At 45.9% G+C, this 26,021-nt stretch overlaps 1 protein-coding gene and 1 long non-coding RNA gene across 2 annotated transcripts in view; one reads left to right on the forward strand and one right to left on the reverse strand.

Moving 5' to 3' along the window:
• The window catches only part of LOC306961871, a 497,669-nt gene that overhangs the window by 399,732 nt on the left and 71,916 nt on the right, over positions 1-26,021 (reverse strand). The gene's annotated exons all lie outside the window — the stretch shown is intronic.
• tspan4a (tetraspanin 4a) overlaps positions 1-26,021 on the forward strand; it is a 544,510-nt gene that overhangs the window by 355,179 nt on the left and 163,310 nt on the right. The window contains exon 3 of the mRNA XM_079554801.1: positions 1,690-1,764. Within this exon, the coding sequence (XP_079410927.1) occupies positions 1,690-1,764 (75 nt within the window). The remainder of the gene's footprint in view (positions 1-1,689; positions 1,765-26,021) is intronic.

Consider the following 26,021-nt stretch of genomic DNA (forward strand, 5'->3'; position numbering starts at 1 on the left):
TCTCTGTTCAGGTGGGGATAAAGAGATTAAATTGATGTTTACGCACAGCAGATTGTTCAGTAGAAGCGAGAGAAAAAAAACAGCAGTTGTAGCTAGCGCTAGGTAGCGGTAGATTTAGCATGTTAGCATATTCCATTATTTATGTATTTATGGGCTGTTGAACCACATTGCTCCTCTTCATACCTTTGTATCTTTATTTAGTAGAAAACTATATTCATAATACAGCGTTTGTTGAATAGGCTAGATGCAAGTTGGTCATTTTATGCTCACTACTGCCACCTCAGGTCTTACACGTAACTGCAGACTCTATATTAAGCAATTCTGACCCGAAGTAACAACTTTTTGAAGCAGTTGTGGTGAATAGGGTTGAGCTCATTCTACACATTAGGACAAGGCTTGAATATGTAGGGGATGAGAATTCTTACTTTTAACATTTTTAAACACTGTATAGTCCCTTTAAAGTAGTTTTTGACTAATTAGAGAAAGTTTAGATTTTTCTCCAAATTGTTTCCCCTTTAGAGGGACTATACAGAGTTTAAAAATGTTAAAAGTAAGTATTTTCCTCCCCCTACACGTTCCAGCCATAGATACAGACGCATCTCGTCATAGAAGGGGGCGTGGCTTCGCCGAGGGGGAAAATAGAATCTTTTGGGAATGCAATTTTTCACTCTTTTTAGCCATTTTCTGGTGGAATATCAACTTATTTTTCACATACAAATAAAGTCAAGTGTAAATCAGGTCCATATGGATATTTCCTCACAGCAGATTGTTCTGTAGAAGCGAAAAAACGGCAGTTGTAGCTAGCGCTAGCTAACCGTTAGCATTAGCCCGATGCTAACATGTAGCAATATGTTAGCATTCTCTGTTATTTATGTATATATGGGCTGTTGAACCACTTTGCTCCTCCCCATGTCTTTGTATCTTTATTTGCTCTTGCGCTTGGCCACGTTGTTCTTGGCCACACAGGTGTAGTTGGTCTGTCCGACACGGCCAACTACACCTGTGTGGCCAAGAACATCAGGGCCAAGCGCAAGAGCTCCACCGCCGTGGTCATCGTCTACGGATTTCCCATCAACCAGTGCTCCTCCTGTGACCAAAACAGTGAAGATGGCGGCCGCGACACAACCATCTTTCACCAAAGAAAAAAAAGAGAGGTGCGCACTGAATGGGTGCTGCTGCCGGATGCTCTCTCATCGAATGCAATTTCTCCGTGAGATCAATCTGTGAGATCAATAAAGTACCATCTTATCTTATCTTATCTTTAGTAGAAACTATATCTATATTTCAGCATAATTTAGTAGTTTTTGAATAATTAGAGAAAGTTTAGATTTTTCTCCAAATTGTTTTCCCCCTTAACTGTTTTCAAACATGACCATATATGGGTGATTCCAGAGATGCCATCTGTATCTATAGGAAAAACTGTCTCCTCCCCCATTGGGTGCGGTGACATCATCACATTCTAGTACCTGCGGTTGCATTTACGTGACATCACAACATTCTAAACAGCCTATAGTTTAAAATGGAGGTGGAGCCACTGAAAATTCTATGACAGTAACTATGGTAACGGTGGTAAATGGCGAATTCTAGATTGTTTTGTCCTCGTTTTCGGTTAACATCTCAGTCATTACAGGGAGAATCCACATGAAACCATTTACCGTAGTAACCAGTAATTATGTTTTGTGTCCACAGTTCTTCATCATGCTGCTGCTCATCTTCTTCCTGGAGATCCTGTTCATCATGTTGTTCTTCATCTACCAGGAGCAGGTAGGACTCTCCTCTGTGAGCTTTGGTCCCGCTTTAGGCTCGGTTTGGTTGGAGGAGTTGACATGGAAGCTCATCTTTATCGAGTCGCAAAATAATACAGGAGATGTTGAACCGGGAGCTCGTTGGGTTTCCGTGTGGTGTGGAAAGTTGACACGTCCATTGTGTGTGTTTGCTTCCTGGTACTGTTGTTAGTAGCAACAGTAGGATGTCATGTTTGTCGTGTGATTTGTGTGATTGTGTATTTGTACTGCACAGTGAGATGGAAGTGTAATTGTGAAATGTGTGGTTATATCCGGTAAAACAGGACAGGGTCGTTTCCAGTGTGGGGCGTTTGTGGCTGTTTCAAGCTCAGCAGGTTTTATCGTGGTGAAAACATCGATTTTTCACGAAGTTGTCAATGTTGAGTGTAAAAAAGACAAAACTCACCCTTTACGATGCTTATGTTGTGATGTTTTGTCGCTAATGAGCCGCTGCAACGGTCATTTTCCCACGCTCAGGGGCGGATCTAGAGGGGTGGCACGGGGTCCTGCCACCCCATTGTCATGTGACGTCTCACATCTGCTCTGGAAGCTACTTGGGTGCTTACAGAGCAGTGTTAATTTTGTCGTCTAAAATATTTAGTCTTAATTTTAGTCAAAGTGATATTTTTGTGACTAAAATTGGACTAAAACTAAATTAAAAGTTTCTCATGAGACTAAAACTATGACTAAACTGTCCAGATGTTTTAGTCGACTGAAATAAGACTAAATAAAAATGAAAAGGAGAGACTAAAATCATCCAAACTTCTATTGACCGTCTGAAAAAGCACCCATATTATTTAAAATCACTGCCAAATGAACAAGTTTGTGCTTTATTCATGTGGAGCAGCTCCATGAAGTCGAGGACCAAGATTAAATATGATTATAATGAATATTATAAATATAAGTCGACTAAATTGACATGCAATTTTAGTCGACTAAAACTAGACTTAAATTTAAAAAAAAAATTTGACTAAATCTTGACTAAAATTAAATATGTTGTCAAAATTAACACTGTTACAGAGGCCTCACTCTCAGTTCTTACTTTTTTGACAGGAGAAAGGATTAAAACAACTTTAGAGCTAAATAAGGAGTCAGGTGCAACTTCTGTGGCTCCAAAGATGATGATTTTTTTTTTCTATAACAAAGGTTTCAACTTTACCTGAGTTAGAAACCCCCTACTTATATTATGAACAGTGCTACTATTTGTTTAATTTTGGGGGGGCTCAGCCTGCGTCTAAACGGAAAAATTACCTTGCGATCAAGCAAAACTTGCGTACCACCCGCTAGAAACATTCGACATTGTAAAATGTGGTGCCACCCCAGAAATGATCCCTGACCCTGCTTACCACCCCGTGATTTTTTTTCTAGATCCGCCCCTGCCCACGCTTATTCATTCACAATTATTGACATGTTTTGTATCCACTCCAAGTCGGCGTAATCCAAATATGGTCATTTCCTTTCTGGGAGACAGCAGCGGCTAAAGACAGATGTTACAAAAGGGATTTTATAATATATAATTCCTTCCTACCTTCCTTCTCTAAGCTTTGAACCAAAAAAACAAGGCGGAATTTGAATTTTGCTGATTTTTTTCCCCCCTTTTAAATAGCTTATTCAAAAACAAAATCCCAAATCCTCTTTGAAAATCGCCACCATGTAGGCCTATATGAACAAAATAATATTAACAAACCAGAAAGGGTTTATAATACATATTTGGTCGAAGAAGATTAAGAAGTGCAGCAGCTACAAACTCAAAACAACGCAAAAAGTTGCTTCTAGAAGTGCATATGGCAGGTTTGAACGCTTTTGGTACTACGACATATTCAGAAGGACAAAATCAGTAAAGCAGCAATTCAATGAAGAAATGTTTCTAAGCTACTGACAGGAAATGACATCGATCGATCTTTAGTGTCACTGACAAAGACAAAACCTTCGACGCTTCAACTACAGAGTCCAGAAGACGACTCAAGAACCTTTATTGAAGATGGACAGCTCCTGTACGACTGAGAGCCTACACAGACATAGATGGAGGTAAAGCTCCAGAGCAGTTTGGCTCTTTTTCCCATTGACATAACACGGTCGGCATGACGACAGTGTAAAATGCCTCTGGCTGTGACTGAACGTCCGCACTATTCCCCATATATTGCACTATATAGTTTTGTAGGAGAGTCCGAATGTCCAGAGAGAAAAAAAGTAGCGGACTCAAAGTTTCACACAATGCATTCTGAAAAGTAGTGAGCTGGTCACTAAACGGGTCAATATAGACCACAATGCTTTGCGAGAGTCGGAGAAGAACGGTTGAACTGAACAACATGACTGAGTGAAATCAGCTGTTTCAATTTCTCATGAATAAACGACTTAAATATAAACGGCTACGGTGAAAAGATGCTAACGTTAGCTGCTAACCTTAAATGACTGATAGCTTCCTCTCTCGGACAAAAAGGCGAATAATCCATTGTTTTCTTCATTCTTTTAAAACCATTTTAAATATAATGCATCTGACTCGTATTTATCCATGAATATTCCACTGTCTCTGAGTTTGGTCTTTATCGCAGAAATACTTTATTCCCGGAGTTTAGCGAACTTTTAGCAGACGTAGCCACTCATTCTGCTGGTGTTTTCGGACACCGGGCTCTGACCTACTTTCTGCTTTTAGCCTAACGCCAGAGTGATTAGTAAGTTTTTATTTTATTTTATTTAAATGTCAATGTTTCATAAAATAAACATTTGTAACAATAAATCAATTCTGATTAAAAAATAAAGTCTGCACACCACGTCACACTGCGAGGAGAAAGTAGTGGCTTCTGTCCGAATCGCCAACAGAATCAGTGGACTAAATATATATATACTATATACTCAGGATGACAATGAAACTGATTGACTGTGGCATTTTTACGTACTCGTAATCATTGCTCAAGAAGATGTCTGTCGCAGGATTTCAAGACGTTAGCATGCTACCGGTTAGCAACTCTCCACCACTGATGGTTGATTCAATGGCTTCAACACAATAAACACATGTGTGTCTCACACATAGACTGTGTATATAAATGGACGTCTCCTGCTCACTCCTCCCCGTCTACCATAATGACCACGGTCGAGGGGGAAGTCATGGCGGATTTACAGACTCCTCCTCCCCAGCTCTGACGACGCATGTTCCTAAAAAGGGCATAAGGGCGGGATCTTCCCTGTAGACTCGGCCCTTGCGTGATGTGTAGCTCGCGCTGCTCCAATGCTAACAGTCCGGCCCTCATTAAGTACGAGATTTCGAAAATTCTTCTTACGAAAACCAGCCTGGTTTCTTAAATTGTGACTAACCCAGTGTTATCTCAGGCGGAAGATCAAGCCTAGTCTAGTGTTGAAAAAATTGAAACCAGGCATTAAAGTTGTTTATAACGTGTCTAAACTCCAGTGCTTTTCAATGGGGGCCTAGCGGCGATATGGAGGTACTACAGCAATGGCGGAGCAATGGCGGCCCCCAGTGTCGTGGGCATAAAGCAGAGCAGCCAGCGGCCATTGGTCTCACATCTATGAACACTGAGGAAATACTACTGTAAATACAGCGAAATGCTAACCGGTAGCATGCTAGCATCTTAAACGCCGACTCACTGGTTTCTTCACATAAACGTGCGTCTCTGGGGCCATGTTTTTATTGTCATCTTGTTGAGCAATGATTACAAGTACCTAAGATGCCACTGTCAATCAGCCGTCTTTCATTTTCATCCTGAGTAAATGGCCACAAAAACAACAAAAGTCACATGACTGAAAGGAATGTATAAGGAAGTGAAACTATAAACATCACAAAGATGGCCAAACTATAGAAAGCTGGGTAAAATCTTGAATATAATCCTGTTAACTATATGCTTTAGCAAACATTGTGTCATATGCACTTTAAAAGCATATTTCTACTTCTATAACTAGACACATGAGTAATTACTGAAACGTGACCAAACGAAGCTCCACTCCAGTTATTGATGAAGACTGAACTTCACAACTTCACAACACAGGCCTGTTCTACATCTTTCACTTTAACTTCCACGACCCCATTTCTCCGTAAATAAACCCGCCAAAGCAGTGATCCTCCACATTACCCACATCTTTATCCTTGAAATGATTACATAACCGCCTCCCAGTCGGAGCCGGCCGTTTTAATATCACATTCGGTGGACAAATCCTATCCATCTCCCTCCTAATTAAGACAGCGCGGGCTGGATTTCTCTTTTGTGCGGCGACAAAGCTCTCAGCCGGGCTTTGTCACACAGATCCTCTCCGCTAAACAGACGGCCCACTCCTGTCAACGCCGCCGCGTCCTCTCCTCAAATGGGATTAATCAGGCTTAGTCAGATTAGTGATGAGCCCACAGAATTATGGACAAAAATAAAAACAATATGTCTGGCTCCGAGTGCTGGATTTGTGAGGAGGGGGGGGGAATTTGAGATTTTTGTGGGAAGTTTAAGTTTATTGGTTTTGTATCGCCCAATATCAGGAGACACCATGTGAATAGTGATGAACGGACTACAGATAAATTAAATATTGTATAAGAGAAAGTCTGCAGTCAGAAGAAGAGGATAGCGCTCAGTGGACCGTACTTCCCACAGCAGTGTTTCTCCTGAGGCAGCTTTACTTCAGGCTGTGGGTCAGAGCTTTACTTCAGGCTGTGGGTCAGAGCTTTACTTCAGGTTGTGGGTCAGAGCTTTACTTCAGGCTGTGGGTCAGAGCTTTACTTCAGGCTGTGGGTCAGAGCTTTACTTCAGGCTGTGGGTCAGAGCTTTACTTCAGGCTGTGGGTCAGAGCTTTACTTCAGGCTGTGGGTCAGAGCTTTACTTCAGGCTGTGGGTTAGAGCTTTACTTCAGGCTGTGGGTCAGAGCTTTACTTCAGGCTGTGGGTCAGAGCTTTACTTCAGGCTGTGGGTCAGAGCTTTACTTCAGGCTGTGGGTGAGAGCTTTACTTCAGGCTGTGGGTCAGAGCTTTACTTCAGGCTGTGGGTCAGAGCTTTACTTCAGGCTGTGGGTCAGAGCTTTACCAAACTGACCTGATCATAAGCTCATTCGAAGAGGTACGTTTTGAGCCTAGTCTTAAATATAGGGACTGTGTCTGCTTCTTTAACGTGGGCTGGGAGTTTATTCCATAAAACCGGAGCTTGGTAGCTAAAAGCTCTGCCTCCTACAGTAATTTTGGAGACTCGAGGAATCACTAGTCGCCCTGAGTTTTGAGAGCGGAGAGCTCTGGTTGGCCGATATGGAATGACAGCGTCTTGGAGATAGAGCGGAGCTAAACCCTTTATGGATTTAAAGCAGTACTAAGTAACGTGTTTACCTTAATAAATCCTTTTCGTAGTCCCCGTGGGGGTAACACAAGTGTTTATGGGATGATTGGAGGGTCTTTCATCTCCCTCTGGTGTCTCTGGCCAGAAAACCATGTTTGCAACTTGACTGCCACCGGTCCGGAGAAAGCCTGAGTTAGAAACCCCCTTATATTATGAACAGTGCTACTATTTGTTTAATTTTGGGGGGGCTCAGCCTGCATCTAAACGGAAAAATTACCTTGCGATCAAGCAAAAATTGCGTACCCCCCGCTCTAAACATTCAACATTGTAAAATGTGGTGTCACCCCAGAAATGATCGCTATTCATTCACAATTATTGACATATTATTGACTTATTGTATCCACTCCAAGTGGGACCGAGATGACGGCGTAATCCAAATATGGTCATTTCCTAAAGACTGGAGAAAGATTCAGGCGCATGTGCTTTAGGCCTGTGTTCTCCCAATTAGGTTATCATTCAACTCTTGCAACAACATCTCCATTTCAGTAGCTCCTACAGACTCCAAACTTTCCAGGCTTGGACTTAACAATATTTCTGAAAGATTTTTTTAAAGGGATTTTATAATATATTCCTTCCTTACCTTCCTTCTCTGAGTTTTGAACCCCAAAAAAAACAAAGCGGTATTTGAATTTTGCTGATTTTTTTCCCACTTAGAAATAGCTTATTCAAAAACAAAACAAGATCCCCAATCCTCTTTGAAAATCGCCACCATGTATATGAACAAAATAATATTAACAAACCAGTACACACTAATGGAATCACGAAGAAGAAGCTAACATGCTAACGGGCGAAGCTAACTGCGGGCTAATGTCATTCTAAACAGTATTTACAGCCAAGTTTGAGTGAAAAAAAATATTTCCATTGTATAATCGGATGCACAGTATCCCTCTCTCCCTTCGCCTTTCCTGTCAGCGTCGTATTTACTCTCCAAGACAATTAATAAGTTAAAAAATCGTAACTTGCTACTACACCTGCAGTTGCGCTTATGGCCTCTAGGGGGAAGAGTTACTTAGAACTGCTTTAAATGTGAGGAGCAGGATTTTAAATTTGATTCTAAACTCAACAGGAAGCCAATGGAGAGACTTTAGCACAGGTGTGACGTGTTCTCTTCTCTTTGTCCGCGTTAAGTCTTCAAAAGCGACGGAGTGAACGCTTCCTACGTCCGTGGATGTAAAGGTGGTGACTATTGTTGTGTCCCGGGGCAAGACACGTGTAGTGCTGACTCATGAAGCACAACCACCTTTATATAGTAATAAAAGTACGGCACACAGTCTGCGCCGCCGGGGTTCATGGATAATTTAAGACGCTGCACATTGAGCGGTCAATGCTGAGATTGTTGCCGGTTTTCTCCCTTAACGTCTTGGTTTTAGCGCCATGGTGATAAAAAACAGACATAACTCACGCTTTGTAATGTTTATTTTATGATGTTTTGTCGACTCGCGAGCCGGAGATTTCCTTGAATAACGACGACGACGACGAGGAGGCGCTCCCTTGTTTTTTTCCCACACTCATATTTCATTCACAAATATTGACATGTTTTGCGTCCACCACCTGTAATCCAAACATGGCCGTTTTTTCATTCCGGGAGACAGCTGTGGCTAAAGACAGGAGTTTTCATTCCACTCCCGCGAACAACATCTCTACTTTAGCTCCTGCAGACTCCTAACTTCGCAGCCTTGGATTTAACAATGTTTAGAAGATTGATTTTTTTTTCCCTGCCTGATTTATTGAGCTTTGAACACAAACAAAACAAAGTAAAACATGCAGGAGGGCTACTTGGATATACTGGTTCTTTCAGCTGCAGCATTGGACTTTTAAAAGATACAAAACTGAGGCACTCAAAGGAAAAGTCATGGTAAAAGGCCTTTATTGCAGAATGGCCATTAGATTAAAACATTGCGTTTCAGCCGCATTAGGCCTTCGTCAGGGTTACATCCTGGGCATGCTGCAATGAAGGCCTTTTGCCATGACTTTTCCTTTGAGTGCCTCAGTTTTGTATCTTTTTTAAAGTCAAAGGCGAAATTGAATTTGACAGATTTTTTGCCACTTATAAATAGCTTATTCAAACACTAAACAAATCCCCTCTGAAAAAATCTTTGTAGTTTGACAACAAAATAAAACCATACATTTAGACTCGACTCTATCTATCTATATTTTTTGGCCTAAAATGCCAACCTTGCAAAAATAGTTGATTATGATTAGGTCAGGGTTTCGGTTCTGAGATGAAGCCTGATGAAGGACCAAAAAGTTGACCTAATCCTTATCAACTATTTTTGCAAGGTTGGCAGTGTGTGAGAAGTATTATTTTTACTCATGTACGCTGGGATTTTCCCTCATCTCCTGCACCCGCCTCAAGTAACTGATGTGCGAAGGTTCCTCTTCTACATAAAAGAAACGTAAAAAGACAGAAGACCAATGTCCCACCAAAACATTAGCTCAAATGAATCCAAAGTGAAGAGGATTTGGGGGTTTGGAGAAGGGCCGATGTCACCGGCGTGGAGACTAGTTGGAGACTCGAGTTGCCGCTTGTCACGGAGATGTCTCCGATGCGTCCCCTGGTGAAAAGGCGAGTCTTCCTGTCGCTTTTTTGAGACAAAAAGGGGGAAGGCCTTGTGGAAGACCCAGGGCACGTTGGTGGGACTGTTAGCTCTTTTCCACCAAGCCGGTGCCGGTGCCGGTGCTGGTTCCGGGCCAGTTCCAGTTTCAGAACCGGTTCTTTCGTTTTCCACTGAACAAACGCTGGCTCTTGGTTCCAAAATCTGGTGCCGGTTGGGAACCAGTTAAAAGCTGGACCAAGAAACGAGCACCAGTGATGTCAGCGACTGGGGGCGGGGCTCCCTCCTCCAACAAACAATCAATATTGGTTAGTTTGTGCTTAGAACTTCCTGGAGAAGCCAAAACAGTCTCTGTGGAGGAAACTGTTGTTTTGCTTTATGCTCTTTAGCTAAAACAAGAGTTAGAAAGAAGAACTCTAAATGTTAACGGCTGCTGTGACAGAAACATAAACTTATTTTTCTGTATTTTATAACCAGAAGTGGCTGTAGTAAGATGCTACTATCCATTTTTGATGTCGACTTTCCAAAGCGTTGCTATGACAATAGGCACAGCTCTCATTTTAGTGGGAAACCAAGTCAGTTTGGAACCAACCTGGCACCAGAACCAGCTCTGAACCAGCACCTTGGTGGAAAAGCCCTAAGTGTATCCGAGCTGGCCTGGTGCCGTCTCGGGGTCAGAACAGCTGGAGGAGGTGTGCGTGGATCTTGAAGGATCTTGGCATCTCTGCTGAGACTGCAGCCCCCGCGACCCAGCCCCGGAAAAAACGGAAGGAAATTAATGGATGGACTTTTTTGAGTCTTCGACAGGTCTCAGAGACATTGCAGGGACGTCACAGAAACGTCTCACATGTCGAGGGATAACAAATAGTGTTCACAACATTGCCACATCTGGCTGCGACCACATAGACCTCTCAGAGACCATGTGGAGAATCAAACCCGTTCCTTTTCTCTGAGACTCCAGAGGAGATAAAGCGAGACATGTGCGTGACCAGCGGCACCTCGAGTCTCCAACTAGTCTCGAGGCCGGTAAGACTGGCCCTTTGTTTGCGCACGATCAATCTGAGTTGCTGCTATTATTGTCTCCTTATGCAAGAAAATGTTTTCTGATTTGGTGCAAAGTAAAGTGCAGCAGACGCTCTCCTGACAGAGGAGTGAGTCTATAGGGGAACAGGAACGAGCTGGGGAGGTGGAACAGCAGCATCTCATTAAGTGACACTTTCTATATTAAAGCCCTTATACGCAGCAGCCGCTCCAGTGTAACGCCTGGGCCTCCTGGGAGTGCACCTTTGAGTGCCTATAGTGCTATAGTGATGTTCTTCACTAAGAACAGCTACTAGAAAACATTACTGAAGGCCGTGCTAGCGGCTTGACACACAGCTCCAGATATGTTTTTGCAGAGAAAACAACATTGTTACGAGCTTTAAAAAGTCTATTAATAACCCTCTTTAATTCAACTGCTCAGCTAGAGATGTTTGAAAGTGATACCAGGAGCAGATCGGTGCATCCCTAATGTCAACCTGACTTTTACCCAAACTACAGTCACTGTCTATGAATCCTTCCTCACAGGTGAAGAACCTGGGTGTGATCTTTGACTCTGAGCTGGCGTTTATTCCACACATTAAGAATATCACAAAGACAAGTTTTTACATCTAAAGAACACAGCCAGAGTCGCCCCGTTCTCTCTCGGGCCAACACGGAGACGCTCATGCATGCTTTTATCACACTGCTTTCTGCTCTTCCCAAAAAGAGGATCTCAGGTTTACAACTTTTACAAACTTCAGCAGCTCGTGTCCTGACGACGACCAGGAGGCGGGACCACATTACACCGGTTTGAGAATCGCTGCATTGGCTCCCCGTGTGTTTCAGGATCGATTTTAAAGTTCTTTTAATGGTTTTTAAATGTCTTCATGGTCTTGGTCCTTCTTATCTTTCAGATTTGCTTTTACCTTACGAACCTTCACGGCCCCTTGGCTCCTCCGGCAGGGGTCTCCTAGTTATTCCTAAAGTCAACAGAAAGACTCAATATTACAGCCCTCGCCTCTGGAACCACCTGAGGAGGAGCTCAGGGCTGCAGAGAACCAGAATGTTTTTAAGAGCAGCTCAAGACCCACCTTTTTTTAGCTTAGCCTTTAACTGACTAATCTATTTATTTAATCCTATTACATAAAACATATATACGGGAGGTTGTCCCAGGCGTATTGTTTTAAATGTTGTAATCTGTACAACATTTCATTCGGTATGAAAAGCGTTTTATAAATAAAGTTTGATTGATTGAGTAAAAGTACAGTAAAGTAACATGGCTCTCACTGGAGGGTCTGTTTCTGATGTTATACCGAATGTTTGCAGCCAATAAGCAGAAACAGATAAATAATCCAGAAAGATGAGCCAAAGCGACGCTGTGCTCGTCGGTCAATACGACACAGTTGCATCATGACGGCCTCTGAGTTACGGCCGCGGCTCCAGCCTGACCCCAGCTGGCCCTTCTGTTGGAACGTAAATAAGACGCAGTGAAATGCCATGTCCTTTTCTTTATTTGACGTGTTTATGGCACATTTAGCGAGCGCGGGCCGCCGAGCCGGACGCCGTCGTAAATCACTGACAATTACGCAGAATCACGCCCGCGATCCATTATTCATGCGCGGGGCCCGGACCGATCCCTGCGGGCGGACCGAGCGGCGGCCATGTTTGGACGCTCTCTAAAACGTCGGTAAACAGCCGGCAGCTTTCACAACGCGCCTCTTTTTCTCGCGCGGTCGGTTTAGCGGCGGCTTTCAAAGGACCAAAGTTTTTACAAAGGCTGTGGGGAGGGAGAATGGATTCTGATTTTGCACAGAAAGGAAGTGAATAAACGGCTCGAGCTCCAGACGCCGTCTCGATCACGTTCACAAAGGATCGAGACCAACAGTTAACTCAGTTGGGAAAAAAAACATCAAGCATCACTGCATTAAATGACCTTAAGAGGCTTCATCTTTTTTCTATGGTTGAGTCATTATTTTGTTCATTATGCAACTTTCTATGCAGAAAAAAAGCTGATTATTGTGTATTTGACCTTTCAGTGACCCAGCAGCTGTATGTGGTTAGCTTGGAGCCTTTACTTTCCATCTCGGTGGCCTCTATGACGCTTATTTTTAGGGTTCTGGAAGGTTTTCCGGATGGAATGTAGACATAACCATGGACACAGATCCATCAGCAGTGAAAACCTACCAGAAACCCCCCCAAAAAAGGATTTGGTCCTAAAGCATCCGAGGCGCCGGGATGGACACTAAAGGCGCCATGTGAACCACTGTGAGTTTTCTCCAGTTCCAAGACGTAAGGATCTCAGGGGAAGATGATCTTGTTCAATGAACTCTTTTGTTGATGGTTCAGTGCCTCCAAATAACTGCATTTCATCATTTTCTGAGTAGAGTCTGATTTGTATAAAGAAAAAGCCTATACGTGCAGAACACAGGGTAATAAGTAGCCTGGCCTTTTTGCCATCCGTAAACTCCGGTCAATTATAATTTCCCTAAATGTACGTCTGGGCTTGATCTCAGTGGCCGAGTTACATCGGTTGACTTTCTACCTGCCATTCAGCGAGCGGGGGAGGCGGGGGTTGTAGGCGACGTCAAGCATTTGCCGATTTGCTGGTTGTAGCTTTGCAATGGCGGCTGATACGAAAGAAATGGAAGCTCTTCAATTCGTCCTGACTCGGCTCCCAAATATCCAGAAATTAAAATTGAAGCCTTGGAATGTGCAAGGAATGTCCCCAAGAGTTATGACAGAGTTATGATAGAGCTATGACAGAGTTATAATAGCTGCTTCACTCACTCGGTGCATTACATACGTCACGACCAAACGCTAGCGAAAATCAGATCCAATCGTTTCAAAGGAGTTCACCCTCCCACCTGATAACGGAGCTCAATTGAGAAGTTCCAGACCCTTGTACGAAATGCAGTAAGTACGAGGGTCTGGTCAAACCAGGCTAGGTAATAAGTAATCCAAAGGTTTAAAGAGACTTAGTCCATATGTCATGCCTATCAAGCGTCCCGTTTTGGCTGGGAAACTACCGTATTGTGCCCCTCTGTCCCGCTGTCTTCCCGTTACCGCATTAGTTTTGCCCTTATTATTACAAAATGTATATTAAAAAAAGCACTCCCCTGCCTCCCAACTGAACTCTGTCACTAGCCTCGCGAGAACGGCCACCTGCAGAAGCCTGAGTGGCCGTTGTTGCGAGGTTGCGTAGCTCTCACCTCTCCTGGTTTAGCTAGGCAGTGCGGTGGCGCCGCGGTTAGCGCTCATGCTTCACAGCTAGAAGGTTCCAGGTTTGATCCCCACCTGGATGGGGGCCTTTCTGTGTGGAGTTTCCATGTTCTCCCCATGTCTGTGTAGGTCTCCTCCAGGTACTCCAGTTTCCCCTACCACTAAAAACATGTGCAATAGGTGGATCCTCCAGCCAGGTGATTCTGACCACCAGCTTGGCTCCACATCATGGAGATTGGGAGGGGCAATGGAAAATGTCCCATACTTTCAAATCTTTCTTTTCTGGACGCTCAAAGACGCTGTACATTGCATTATTCGTTCACTCCATACTGGTGGTGTAAGCTACTATTTGTAGCCACAACTGCCCTTGGCCCACCAACCACTCACTCAGTACATTCGCCAGGCTTCCTGTTGCTTAGCTCCCAAGGTCTGGCGGGATCAGACAGAGCAACATAACAAGATTGTGGACCACCTTTATCTTAGGGTTGCTGTTACAATCATATGTAACTTTGTAAATCATTCTTCAGGCTTTACACAAAATAACAAAAGTCGCCAATTTAAAGAGGCTAGATGCGAGTCCGCCATTTTATACCCACTACTGCCACCTCAGGTCATACATGTAACTGCACCTTCTATATTAAGCTCGTGCATGACGGTAATTCGACCCAAAGTGACACCTTTTTGAGTGACTGTGCAGGATTTCAGAGGCAGTTGTGGAGAACAGGTCTGGGCTCATTCTACACCTTCTAGGGGGAGGAAAATACTTCATTTTAACATTTTTAAACTCTGCATAGTCCCTTTAAACACAACACAACCTCTTCAACTTGCCGTATGTCACTGATCCAGAACATTTCGGGCTCTTTAACAAACAAATCACAAAAAAACATGTTTCTAAGAGCGTCATACAGAGGACCATACAGCACAAAATGAGTTTAAATTTCACCCTCTCCTCATAGTCCACAGAGTCTGAGTAAACCTTCCAGTTTTCAAAGCGAGAATATTTTGTGTTTGTCAAGTTTTTTTCCCCCTTACATACTTCTCATACGATAAGTTCCTCTCGGTCCTCACATATATCGGCTGCGCGGTAGACTCATTAAATAAGGATTGGGCTCCGTTTATGTCGTCATTCCTTTGATCCAGCGCTCATCTACAGTAATCCACTTTCTCTCTCGACTCAAAGGAATCGTCTCTATTAGAACCAGGTCTTTCATGGAAAAACTTTTCTTGAAAGACGCATCACTTTTGCTTCAAGGAAAAGCCTCGGAAAACGCCGTTACTCGAGTATAAGTACAACGTTTTTCAACTGTCAGTCACGCAAACATCAGGGAAGGCGTTTTGCACGAGACACAAGTGAGTCATGTTTGTTTGACAGGAAAGGTGAAGTGTTTTGCCCGATTAGGCCTTTTGCAACAGCAGTGCACCCAGGGGCGGACCGGCCATGTGTCCAGTCTGGTAGAGCACAGAAGGTCTCGCCTCAACCGAGCTTTACCCAAATCTAAAAGCTAAAAAGAAAAGCATCAAAATAGCGAGAAAAAGAGGATGAAAACATGAGAAAAACACAACAAAAAATGATTTAAAAAACAACAAAAATATGGCAGAAAATGTGGCGACGTGACGAAAAGTTTCCGTCACTTTTGTAGGTCTTAGCTTTCAAATGAGGCGTTACATTGTTGATCTCCAGTCGAGAAGCTTTGAGATTTGGGTAAAGCCCAGTATTAAAAAAACATGAATCTAAAAGGAATTCCGTGGAGTATGGTGCACCACAAGCTTCAATTTTGGGACCATTATTATTTATTATTTATATTAATGATTTTGCTTCTGTTTCTACAACCACCTTTCCCGTTCTTTTTGCTGATGATACCAATAAAAAATAATAATAAAAAAAAATTCAACAAAAATGTGACAAAAATGCAACAAAAATGTGACAAAAACTCAACAAAAATGTGACAAAAATGTGACAAAAATGCAACAAAAAAGTAACAAAAATGTGACAAAAATTCAACAAAAATGTGACAAAAATTCAGCAAAAATGTGACAAAAATTCAACAAAAATGTGACAAAAATTCAACAAAAATGTGACAAAAATGCAACAAAAATGCAACAAAAATGTGACAAAAATGCAACAAGAATGTGACAAAAACTCAACAAAAAAGTGACAAAAATTCAACAAAAATGCAACAAAAATGTGACAAAAACTCAACAAAAAAGTGACAAAAATTCAACAAAAATGTGACAAAAATTCAGCAAAAATGTGACAAAATGTGACAAAAATTCAACAAAAATTCAACAAAAATTCAACAAAAATTCAACAAAAATGTGACAAAAATTCAACAAAAATGTGACAAAAATTCAGCAAAAATGTGACAAAAATTCAACAAAAATGTGACAAAAATTCAGCAAAAATGTGACAAAAATTCAGCAAAAATGTGACAAAAATTCAACAAAAATGTGACAAAAATTCAGCAAAAATGTGACAAAAATTCAACAAAAATGCAACAAAAATGCAACAAAAATGTGACAAAAATTCAGCAAAAATGTGACAAAAATTCAACAAAAATGTGACAAAAATTCAGCAAAAATGTGACAAAAATTCAACAAAAATGCAACAAAAATGTGACAAAAATGCAACAAGAATGTGACAAAAACTCAACAAAAAAGTGAAAAATGCAACAAGAATGTGACAAAAACTCAACAAAAAAGTGACAAAAATTCAACAAAAATTCTACAAAAATTCAACAAAAAAGTGACAAAAATTCAACAAAAAATTGACAAAAATTCAGCAAAAATGTGACAAAAATTCAACAAAAATGTGACAAAAATTCAGCAAAAATGTGACAAAAATTCAACAAAAATGTGACAAAAATTCAGCAAAAATGTGACATTATGTGACAAAAATTCAACAAAAATTCAACAAAAAATGCCAAAAATTCAACAAAAATGTGACAAAAATTCAACAAAAATGTGCCAAAAATGCAACAACAAAAAAAACCAGAAAAAAACAACACAGCAACAACGCGAGGAAAAAGGTCAGTTTTGTGGGTCTTAGCTTTCAAATGAGGTGTTACACGGCCAAAAGAGGACAGAATGCATTTGGTTTAGGCGGGCGGTAAGAGGTTAAAATATGTATGTGTGGAAGTGTCACAATTACGCTAATTCCAGAGTCCAGGGCTGTGTTTCAGTCCCAGTCCGCCCCTGAGTGCCCCTGACTGATCTGAGGGGGCTGTGGACTCATCAAGAGCTGTTGCTAATCTTTGCATCTTGTGGGCCCTAATAAGCACTTTCGCAGCAACAGTCCCTGAACCCCCCTCTTACCCCCCCCCCCCAGTCCCTCTGCTTGTGTTCACGCAGCACAACACTCGCAGGAAAAGGAGCTCAAAGACGTCAGCTTCATGCCCGCGACGCCGCACTGTCAGCAAAACAAACTTTGTAGCATCTGTCAGAAAATTCATAATTGAGTAAGAAACACTGGTAATGCTCGCAATGAGCCGGCTCTGGGTGTTTACACAGAGACAAGGTTTCACTGGGTTCATGATGTAAAAGCAGGAGAGGAGCTCCACACTGGATTGTGCTCATTATTTAAAGATAAAGATAAAAAAACAAAAAGTTTATCACTTTAACTCCCACCTGAACCGAGCACGTTTTCTCCAGTTTGGCTTTACCCCAGTCCAAAAGCTTCTGGAAAAAAGCAAGAAAACTGAGACGAAAAAAGTGGCAAAAATGTCACAAAAATGTCACAAGAAATTGACAAAAAATGGACGAAAAAATGACAAAAATGTGACCAAAAAATGACCAAAAAATGACCAAATGTGACAAAAAAATGACAAAATATGACAAAAAAATTACAAAAATGAGACAAAAATGTGACAAAAAATGACAAAAATGTGATAAAAATAATTGATGAAAAAAAAAAGGGACAAAAATTGATGAAAAAAAAAAGGGACAAAAAATGACCAAAAAAAGACAAAAATTTGACAAAAATATGACAAAAATGTGACAAAAAATGACCAAAATGTAACAAAAAAATGACAAAATGTGACAAAAAAATGACAAAAATGTGACAAAAAATGACCAAAATGTAACAAAAAAATGACAAAAATGTGATAAAAAATTGATGAAAAAATTAAAAAAAATGTTTTTTGTCAACAAAAAAATGACAAAAATGTGATAAAAATGTGACAAAAAAATGACAAAAATGTGACAAAATGTGACCAAAAAATTACAAAAATATGATAAAAAATGACAAAAAAATGACAAAAAAATAACAAAAAAAATGACAAAAAAATGACAAAAAATGTGACAAAAAATGACAACAAAAATGACAAAAAAGTTGCAAAAATGAGTTGAATACCCAACAAAAAAAATGATGGGAAAAAAATCTGATGTAGTGAGGAAAAAGATCCTCTCGGTTCAGGCGGGAGTTAAGAGGTTAAGACCAGTTGAAAAATGGCAAAGATTAGGTAAGATGCTGCCCCGCCTTAACAAAGTGCATTTCCTCTGGTTCAGCTTTACCCAATCTCAAAGTTCACAGACAATGTAATGGTTCATTTGAAAGCTAAGACCTACAAAACCTCATTGAAACAGATCTGCCGCATTATATATACAGACGGCATCTCGTCATAAATGTCTTTTTAGACATTTTCTGGTGGAATATGAACTTATTTATCAAACAAAGTCAAGTGTAAATCGGGCCCATATGGATATTTTCTCAAAGCAGATTGTTCTGTAGAAGTGAAAAAACGGCAGTTGTAGCTTGTAGCATGTAGCATCATGTTAGCATTCTCCGTTTTTTTATGTCTTTGTGGACTGTTGAACCACTTTGCTCCACCCATGTCTTTGTATCTTTATTTAGTAAAAAACTATATTCATAATTCAGCATTTGTTAAAGTCGTTATTGAATAAATAGAGAAAGTTTAGATTTTTTCACAATTGTTTTCCCCCTTAATTGTTTTCAAACATGACCATATATGGGCAATTCAAGAGATGCCGTCTGTATCTATAGCCACTTTTTTGGTCCTCTTTTGTTGCTTTTTCATCCTGGTTTTCATCTGATTTTGGTTGATATTTTGTGGTTGGTTCAGGTGGGGGTTAAGAGGTTAAAAGGCCAAATTTGTGTTGAGTATTCACACTGTCATGACGTCCTGATGGCGAAGGCAAGAAAAGCGTTCTCGTTTTGAACACGGTTGGCCTCTCGCTGCTGAGGTGGGACGCAGTAAAACAGCCATTTTGAATTTCTGAAAAGATCCTGAGGGTTATGGAACAAAAAAGTAAAGACGAAGACCCAAAAAAAAAAGTCCTCAGCACTGAGCCGGAGGATCTGATTGGCTGTCCATCAAAACACTGGACGATCCACGATCCAAATGAAGCCGTAACCGTTACTGGCGCCCATGGCGGCCATTACGGCTCGGTCACTGAAGTAGTTTCCTAAAGAAATATGCAGACAGAGCAGGAGAGCGGGCGACTGGTTCAAAGAGAGTGTAACAAGATATTCACATCACGGCGGGGAGCAGAATGGACTTTTGTGGTTCTCCTGAAAGAAAATGCTAATACGGGTACAGTAGCAGAGGAGTCTGTAGTTACGGACGTCCTCAATATTCAGAAACGCTCGGAAATGTAACCTTGTGAAACAGACGCAATTACTGGGAGAAACTTTTAACTGGGGTAGGAAACTTTTTATGAATTTGATTAACTTCACGTTAGCCGTTAGCTTCAAGGCTCCACGTCTCTTGTGAAGTATTTACAACGTGTGTGAAGTAAAGCTTCTACTTCAATTGTGTGCTTGCCCTTAGGCTGCGCTATTGCATATCTCTCGGAAGCGCCAGCTTCCCGCCCTGAGAGGATCAAAGAACTGACCGCTCCAATCATACTTGGGGTCCACTCACCCCTGACCCCTATAAAAGGGGGACTCTCCCTTCAATCGTCTCCTTTTTCTCTCAGCTTTGCTCTGAACTGGATTCTCGACTTCTAGAATTGACGAAGACTTCAAGAATTGACGAAGATGACTCACCGCATACCTTCGCTTGAACCCCCGTCGCCCTCCGGCGTCAAGCAGCGGGTTTGCGGGTCCTGCACGGCGCCGCTCCTCGCGGAGGATCAGCACGGTAGCTGCTTCCTCTGCCTGGGCCGGCGCCACTCTGCAGATGACGGTTCCTGTGCCGCTTGCATCGCGCTCCCTCGGGAGGAGCGCGAGCGTCGCCGCGCCTTTTTGGCCCCTGCCTCTCAAGAGTTATCCGATCAGGAATCGGGTACTTCGAGCGGGGATTCCCCGGCTCCAGCCTCCCCGGTGCGGGAACGGAGCCCGCCGCCGGTCTCCCCGGTGCGGGAACGGAGCCCGCCGCCTCCGCCTGTCCCGAGAAGGGACTGGGCTGCGGACGATGAAGATGATGAGCAGCGCTTCTTTGATGAAGACGCACTCTCTCTTTCCTCAGAGGAGATGCAGCCGCGGGAGCGTTACCCCATGGATCGTCTCCCGGGCCTCATCACTTCAGCTGCGGCTCGAATGGAGCTGACGATGCCTCCGCAGCCCCCAGCTCCAGCGGCGGATCGGTTCCGCGTCCTGTTTGGCAACGCCCGCGACAGGCAGCGACCGGTGGTCGTTGCCCCTCGCGTGGATTCCCTCCTCCACTACGCTATGCGTGACTGGGGCAGTCCGTACTCCGCCCGCACTCCGGCACTAGCGTACGGTGTGTACGCCACTGTGGAAGGATGGGGCCAGCCGAAGAGCGTCCCCGCCATCGAGGACGGGATTAGAATGTCCCTTCTCCCGTCCTCTTCTCTCTGGCCCGGCGGTAGAGTGGACCTTCCCTCAGAGCGGGATAGGTTCACAGCTTCCATCCTTAACCGCTGTTACGCTAACGCTGCACAGGTCGTGGCGTTAGCTAACAATATGGCCTTGCTCACCGCCTCTCTGGACAAACTCATCCGCGGTCGTGACCAGCTGTCCCGCGAAGAGTTCGAGGAGGCGGAGACCACCATGGCGGCCTTCGCCCGCATGTCACAGGCTCTTGCCCTCGACGGTGGACGGACCATGTGCGCAGCGCAGGTCGGCTGCCGCCATCTCTGGCTGGGCTTGTCCACGCTGAAGGAGGCGGACAAACGCAGTCTCCTGAGCTTGCCGCTCGACCAGTCCTCCCTCTTTGGTCCTGGCATCCAGGCTATGGTGGACCGACTGGAGACCGCCGCTAAAGCCTCCGCTCAACTGGCCCATCATTTCCGTCCTCAGCGTGACCAAGGCTCTGTTTCACGCCGGCGCTCCGAACGAGGGAGAAGAAGCGGCAGATCTCCCCCTCGTCGAGGCCCCGCGTCCTCCTCACGTGCAGCTTCTCGACGCCCCCAGGTTTCGGATCGTCGGCGCAGCGATGATCCCAGCCCGAGACGTGACCGCCGTCCAGCTCCGGGCTTCAGGGGAGGAAGAGGAGGATTTAAAAACGTGAATAAAGGCCGCTCGGCCCGTTACAGCAGGGCTCAGGGGGCCCCGCTGAACGCTCCTTGCCGCTCAGCTCCGCTGCCTGTCAGGGGCGCGTGTGTGACGCGCTCTGACTCTTGCACTCGGGCTGCAGATGGAGCTAGCCCTCGTGTCACCGCGGCTATCGCTAACGCGAGCGCACTGTCTCACATGAGTGAATGTGGGCATACTGCTCTGACAGCGAGACCCAGCTGTGATGCGCTGTTCCTCGACAGTGATTGGTCGACTGTACGTAAGACAGCGAACGTGGAAGAAAGAGGGGGCTCGAGCAAAGTAAGGCCTGTGATTGGCTCTCATACTTCTGCTCAGTGCTCGTCTCCGCGCTCCCGCTCTCTGCCGCTGAGGAGCGGGAGAGGAAAAAGGCGATATGACGTGTCAGGCGCGTTAGCTCCCCATGAGGTTGCAGCTAGTCAGCATGCTTCTCTAAAAGCCTCGGGGCAGCGGTGTAAGTCTATGTGTAGACCCTCTTCCCTTACACTCCCCACGCGCTCTCTAATCCCCGCTAAGAAGCGTAGATCTGAGCGCGCTCTTTTCTCGGCCAATGAGTCTGTTCTCTCCCGGGAGCGTCAGCCCTTTCGGGCAGGGCCCCCCACGCTGCGGCTCACCGCCGAGAGCGGAGCCTGTGGGCGGGCCCGTTTACCCGCTCTCACTCAGTGTCGTGGTACGGCCCCTGACAGAGTTTTACCAGGTCTGGAAAGACACAGGGCTCCTCGGAGCGCCCTGGCTGGACAGAGCGCTCCGAAGGGGATACGCTCTACAATTCTCTCGGAGACCTCCAGGCTTTCGCGGTATCCTCAAGACGAGGTTACGCAGCGCAGCCGAGACAGCGGCGCTCACAAGAGAAGTGGTTTCTCTGCTACAGCGCGGCGCCATAGCAGAGGTGGAGCCGCTCAGAGCGAGGATGGGGTTTTACTCCCCGTATTTCCTCGTTCCCAAAAAGAGCGGCGGTGTGCGGCCCATTCTGGACCTACGGGTTCTCAATCACTACATTGTGAAGAGGCCTTTCCGCATGCTCACGGTGCAGCAGCTGCTGCAATGCGTCAGGCCCGGAGATTGGATGACTTCAGTGGACCTAATGGACGCATACTTCCACATCCCCATTGTCCCAGCGCACAGGAAGTTTCTCCGGTTCGCAGTCGGGGACAAATGCTACGAGTATTGCCGCCTCCCATTTGGCTACTCCCTCGCCCCACGCACCTTCTCGAAGTGTGTGGAGGTAGCGTTGGAGCCGCTTCGCCGTCAGGGTCTCAGAATCCTGACTTACATCGACGATTGGCTTATTCTGGCCTCCTCCCCACAGGAGGCCGAAGCCCACACGGCCGCTGTGCTGAGGCACATTTCTCGGCTGGGGCTGGTTGTCAATCGGGAGAAAAGTCGACTGGCTCCGACCCAGGAATTGGTCTATCTGGGTTTGCGCTTGGATTCCAAGGGCATGAGGGCCTCCCTCTCCCTGGAAAGGCAGTCGGTGATTCTGGATCTGGGTCTACGGGTGTTGGATGGTCCGCGGATTGTACCACGGCGAATCCGCTCCCTGCTCGGCATGATGGCATCAGCCCACCCGGTGGTTCAACTGGGTCTGCTGCATATGAGAGGCCTTCAATGCTGGTTTTCACGCCTCGAGTCCCGCCGTGTGAGGGACTTGACGCGGGTGCGGTTGTCCCCCGCCGCAAGGTCCGACGTAGAATTCTGGTTGGACCCCGAGCGCCTCCATCGGGGGGTCCAAATGGGCTACGTGCTCCATTACACGGAGGTGTTCACAGACGCCTCCCTGACCGGCTGGGGCGGAGTACTGGGCCATCTCACGGCGAGCGGTGTTTGGCCCCCGTCTTCGAGACACATCAACCTCCTAGAGATGGAGGCAGTGCAGAAAGTCCTCCTACACTTTGCCACCCATCTGCAGGGTCGCCACGTGTTAGTTCGGTCGGACAACACCACGGTGGTGGCCTACCTGAACAGGCAGGGGGGGACCAGGTCCCCCGCTCTCCACAGGCTGGCAGCGGAGGTGCTCAACTGGGCGAGCATCCGCCTGGCCTCTCTGAAAGCGCGCCACATTCCCGGATCTCGCAATGTCGGCGCGGACAGGATGTCCAGAGGGGGCGCCCTACGGGACGAATGGGGCCTGGCACCGGAGGTCGCGGCGGAGGTGTGGCTCCGGTTCGGCAGACCAGTGGCCGACCTTTTCGCCAATGCAGAGAACGCACAGTGCCCACTCTGGTTCTCGCTCAGGTCAACAGACGGGCCTCCTCTCGGCGTGGATGCCATGGCCCATCGACCATGGCCGCCCGGCCTGCTTTACGCGTTTCCGCCCCTGCGCCTCATTGCACCTCTTCTTCACAGAGTGAGGACAGAGGGCACATTCATCCTGCTCATAGCCCCAGACAGTCCGAGTGCCAGGTGGTACCCCGACGTGGTATCAATGGCACAAGGGGATCCGTGGCCCCTCCCAGACAGACCGGACGCTCTGACTCAGGCAGGGGGGGCCCTCCTGTCCCGTCCGGTACTGGGGCGCAGACTGATGGTCTGGAGGCTGAACGGGGGAAGTTGCTAAACCTTGGCCTCCCCTCTTCAGTTGTTGCCACAATTCAGGGTGCTCGGGCCCCGTCTACGACCAGGGCTTACAGGGTCCGTTGGCGTCTTTTCTCTGATTGGTGCTCAGAGAGGGACCTGGACCCTACATCCTGTTCTATACAGGATGTACTGAGTTTTCTCCAGGGTCTGCTGGAGAGAGGCAGGGCCGCCTCAACCCTAGGGGTTTTTGCGGCGGCCATCGTTACCGGGCATGTGGGGTTCGGAGTCCACACTGCTCGCAGTCACCCCTTGGTGAAGCGGTTTCTTCAGGGCGTTCGTAGGCTTAGACCGCCTGTGCGCCGGTCGGTTCCCACCTGGGACCTTCAGACAGTACTGGAGGGCCTCTCGGGGCCCCCGTTTGAACCCATTCGCCAGGCAGGGATGGACTGTCTGTCCTACAAGACTGCGATCCTCTTAGCGCTAACGTCGGCTAAGAGGATGGGTGATCTCTGTGCACTCTCTGTGCACTCTTCCTGCATGTCACTCCCTGAGGGTGATGGGTTGATGGAACTCTGGCCCAACCCGGCTTTTCAACCGAAGGTCATTACGTCCGCCTTCAGGTCCAGGGTGATCAGAATTAGGCCCTTCTTCCCCCCTCCGCACGCGTCGGCGGAGGATGAGCGGCGTAACCGCCTTTGCCCGATCAGAGCGGTACGCCACTATCTTGAGCGGACTGCCAGCTTCAGACGCTCAGATCAATTGTTCGTGGGCTTTGGGGTCAGGAACAAGGGTGCTCCGCTGTCCTCCCAAAGATTGGCCCACTGGATATGCCTTGCCATCCGCGCTGCATATAAGGCACAAGGACTCCCTCCGCCAGCAGTGGTCAGAGCACACTCCACACGTGGGGTTGCAGCTTCTACGGCACTGCTCCATGGCGCTTCGATTGAGGAGGTCTGCATGGCAGCCTCTTGGTCGTCCTCTTCAACGTTTGTGCAGTCATATCTGCAGGACGTTGCTACTGGGTCAGTTGCCCACGCAGTTTTGGGTGATGGACGGTCATGAATTCCCCCCCTCAACCCTATGGTGGTTTGGGAGGGAATGACCTGGATTGGGTTGGCCTTCTTGGTGCTCTTGCGCTCTTGGGAGAGACGCTTCTGAGCTCCTGTTTTTCCTGCATGGTCGGTTCATTGCCTCAGGCGCTCTTGGGAGAGGCGGCCTGGCCGAACTGGACCATATCTTTTCCTCGGGTGGCCAGCGCTCTTGGGAGAGGCGGCTTCGGACACCCTTGTTATCAGGGGTGAGTCTGCACTAGCGCTCTTGGGAGAGGCGGCTCGTGCTGGCGTCCCCTGATTGTCTTTTTCCGGGGTGAGGCGCTCTGGCGTTGTTAACGGCTATCGGCTGCCCCTCACCCTGCCCGTGAGCCCCTGCTACCTAGGGAGCGTTGAGCCGCTCCCTGGGATGCATAGAGTTGCCACGGGCCTGCTCCAATCATGCGAGACCATGCCTGCTGGGAGTACATTGGTCGGCCACGGCTGCGCGTTGCTTTATGCAATAGCGCAGCCTAAGGGCAAGCACACAATTGAAGTAGAAATCTAAGTTACCTATGTAACTATAGTTCTACGAAATGTGTGCGCCGCCCTTAGCTACGGGCCCAGCAGGCACGACCTCTCTTCGATGGCTGAGTTCAAAGGAGACGATTGAAGGGAGAGTCCCCCTTTTATAGGGGTCAGGGGTGAGTGGACCCCAAGTATGATTGGAGCGGTCAGTTCTTTGATCCTCTCAGGGCGGGAAGCTGGCGCTTCCGAGAGATATGCAATAGCGCAGCCTAAGGGCGGCGCACACATTTCGTAGAACTATAGTTACATAGGTAACTTAGATTTCTTTTCTGCTTGCTTTCTAATAGTTGCTGTAAACAGAAATCAAATTGCCATTTCTTATCCCGACAAGGGGTAGGGTTATTATGGCTCAGAGTGGGCGTGGCTGGAGCGTTTGTTTGAGGCTAACGCTAACATTAGCGTCTCTGTGTCCAACATGTTTTACATTGAGATGGTATTTTAGACTGGAGTAACTACGGTGGAAGGAGAACCTGCACACAGCTGTACAGCGTCTATCGTCCCATCAGGATGTTTTTAAAACTCAACTGAGTCCCCAA

The sequence above is a fragment of the Gobius niger genome, assembly GCF_951799975.1.
Source record: "Gobius niger genome assembly, chromosome: 4".
In the NCBI taxonomy this organism is placed as follows: Eukaryota; Metazoa; Chordata; class Actinopteri; order Gobiiformes; family Gobiidae; genus Gobius; species Gobius niger.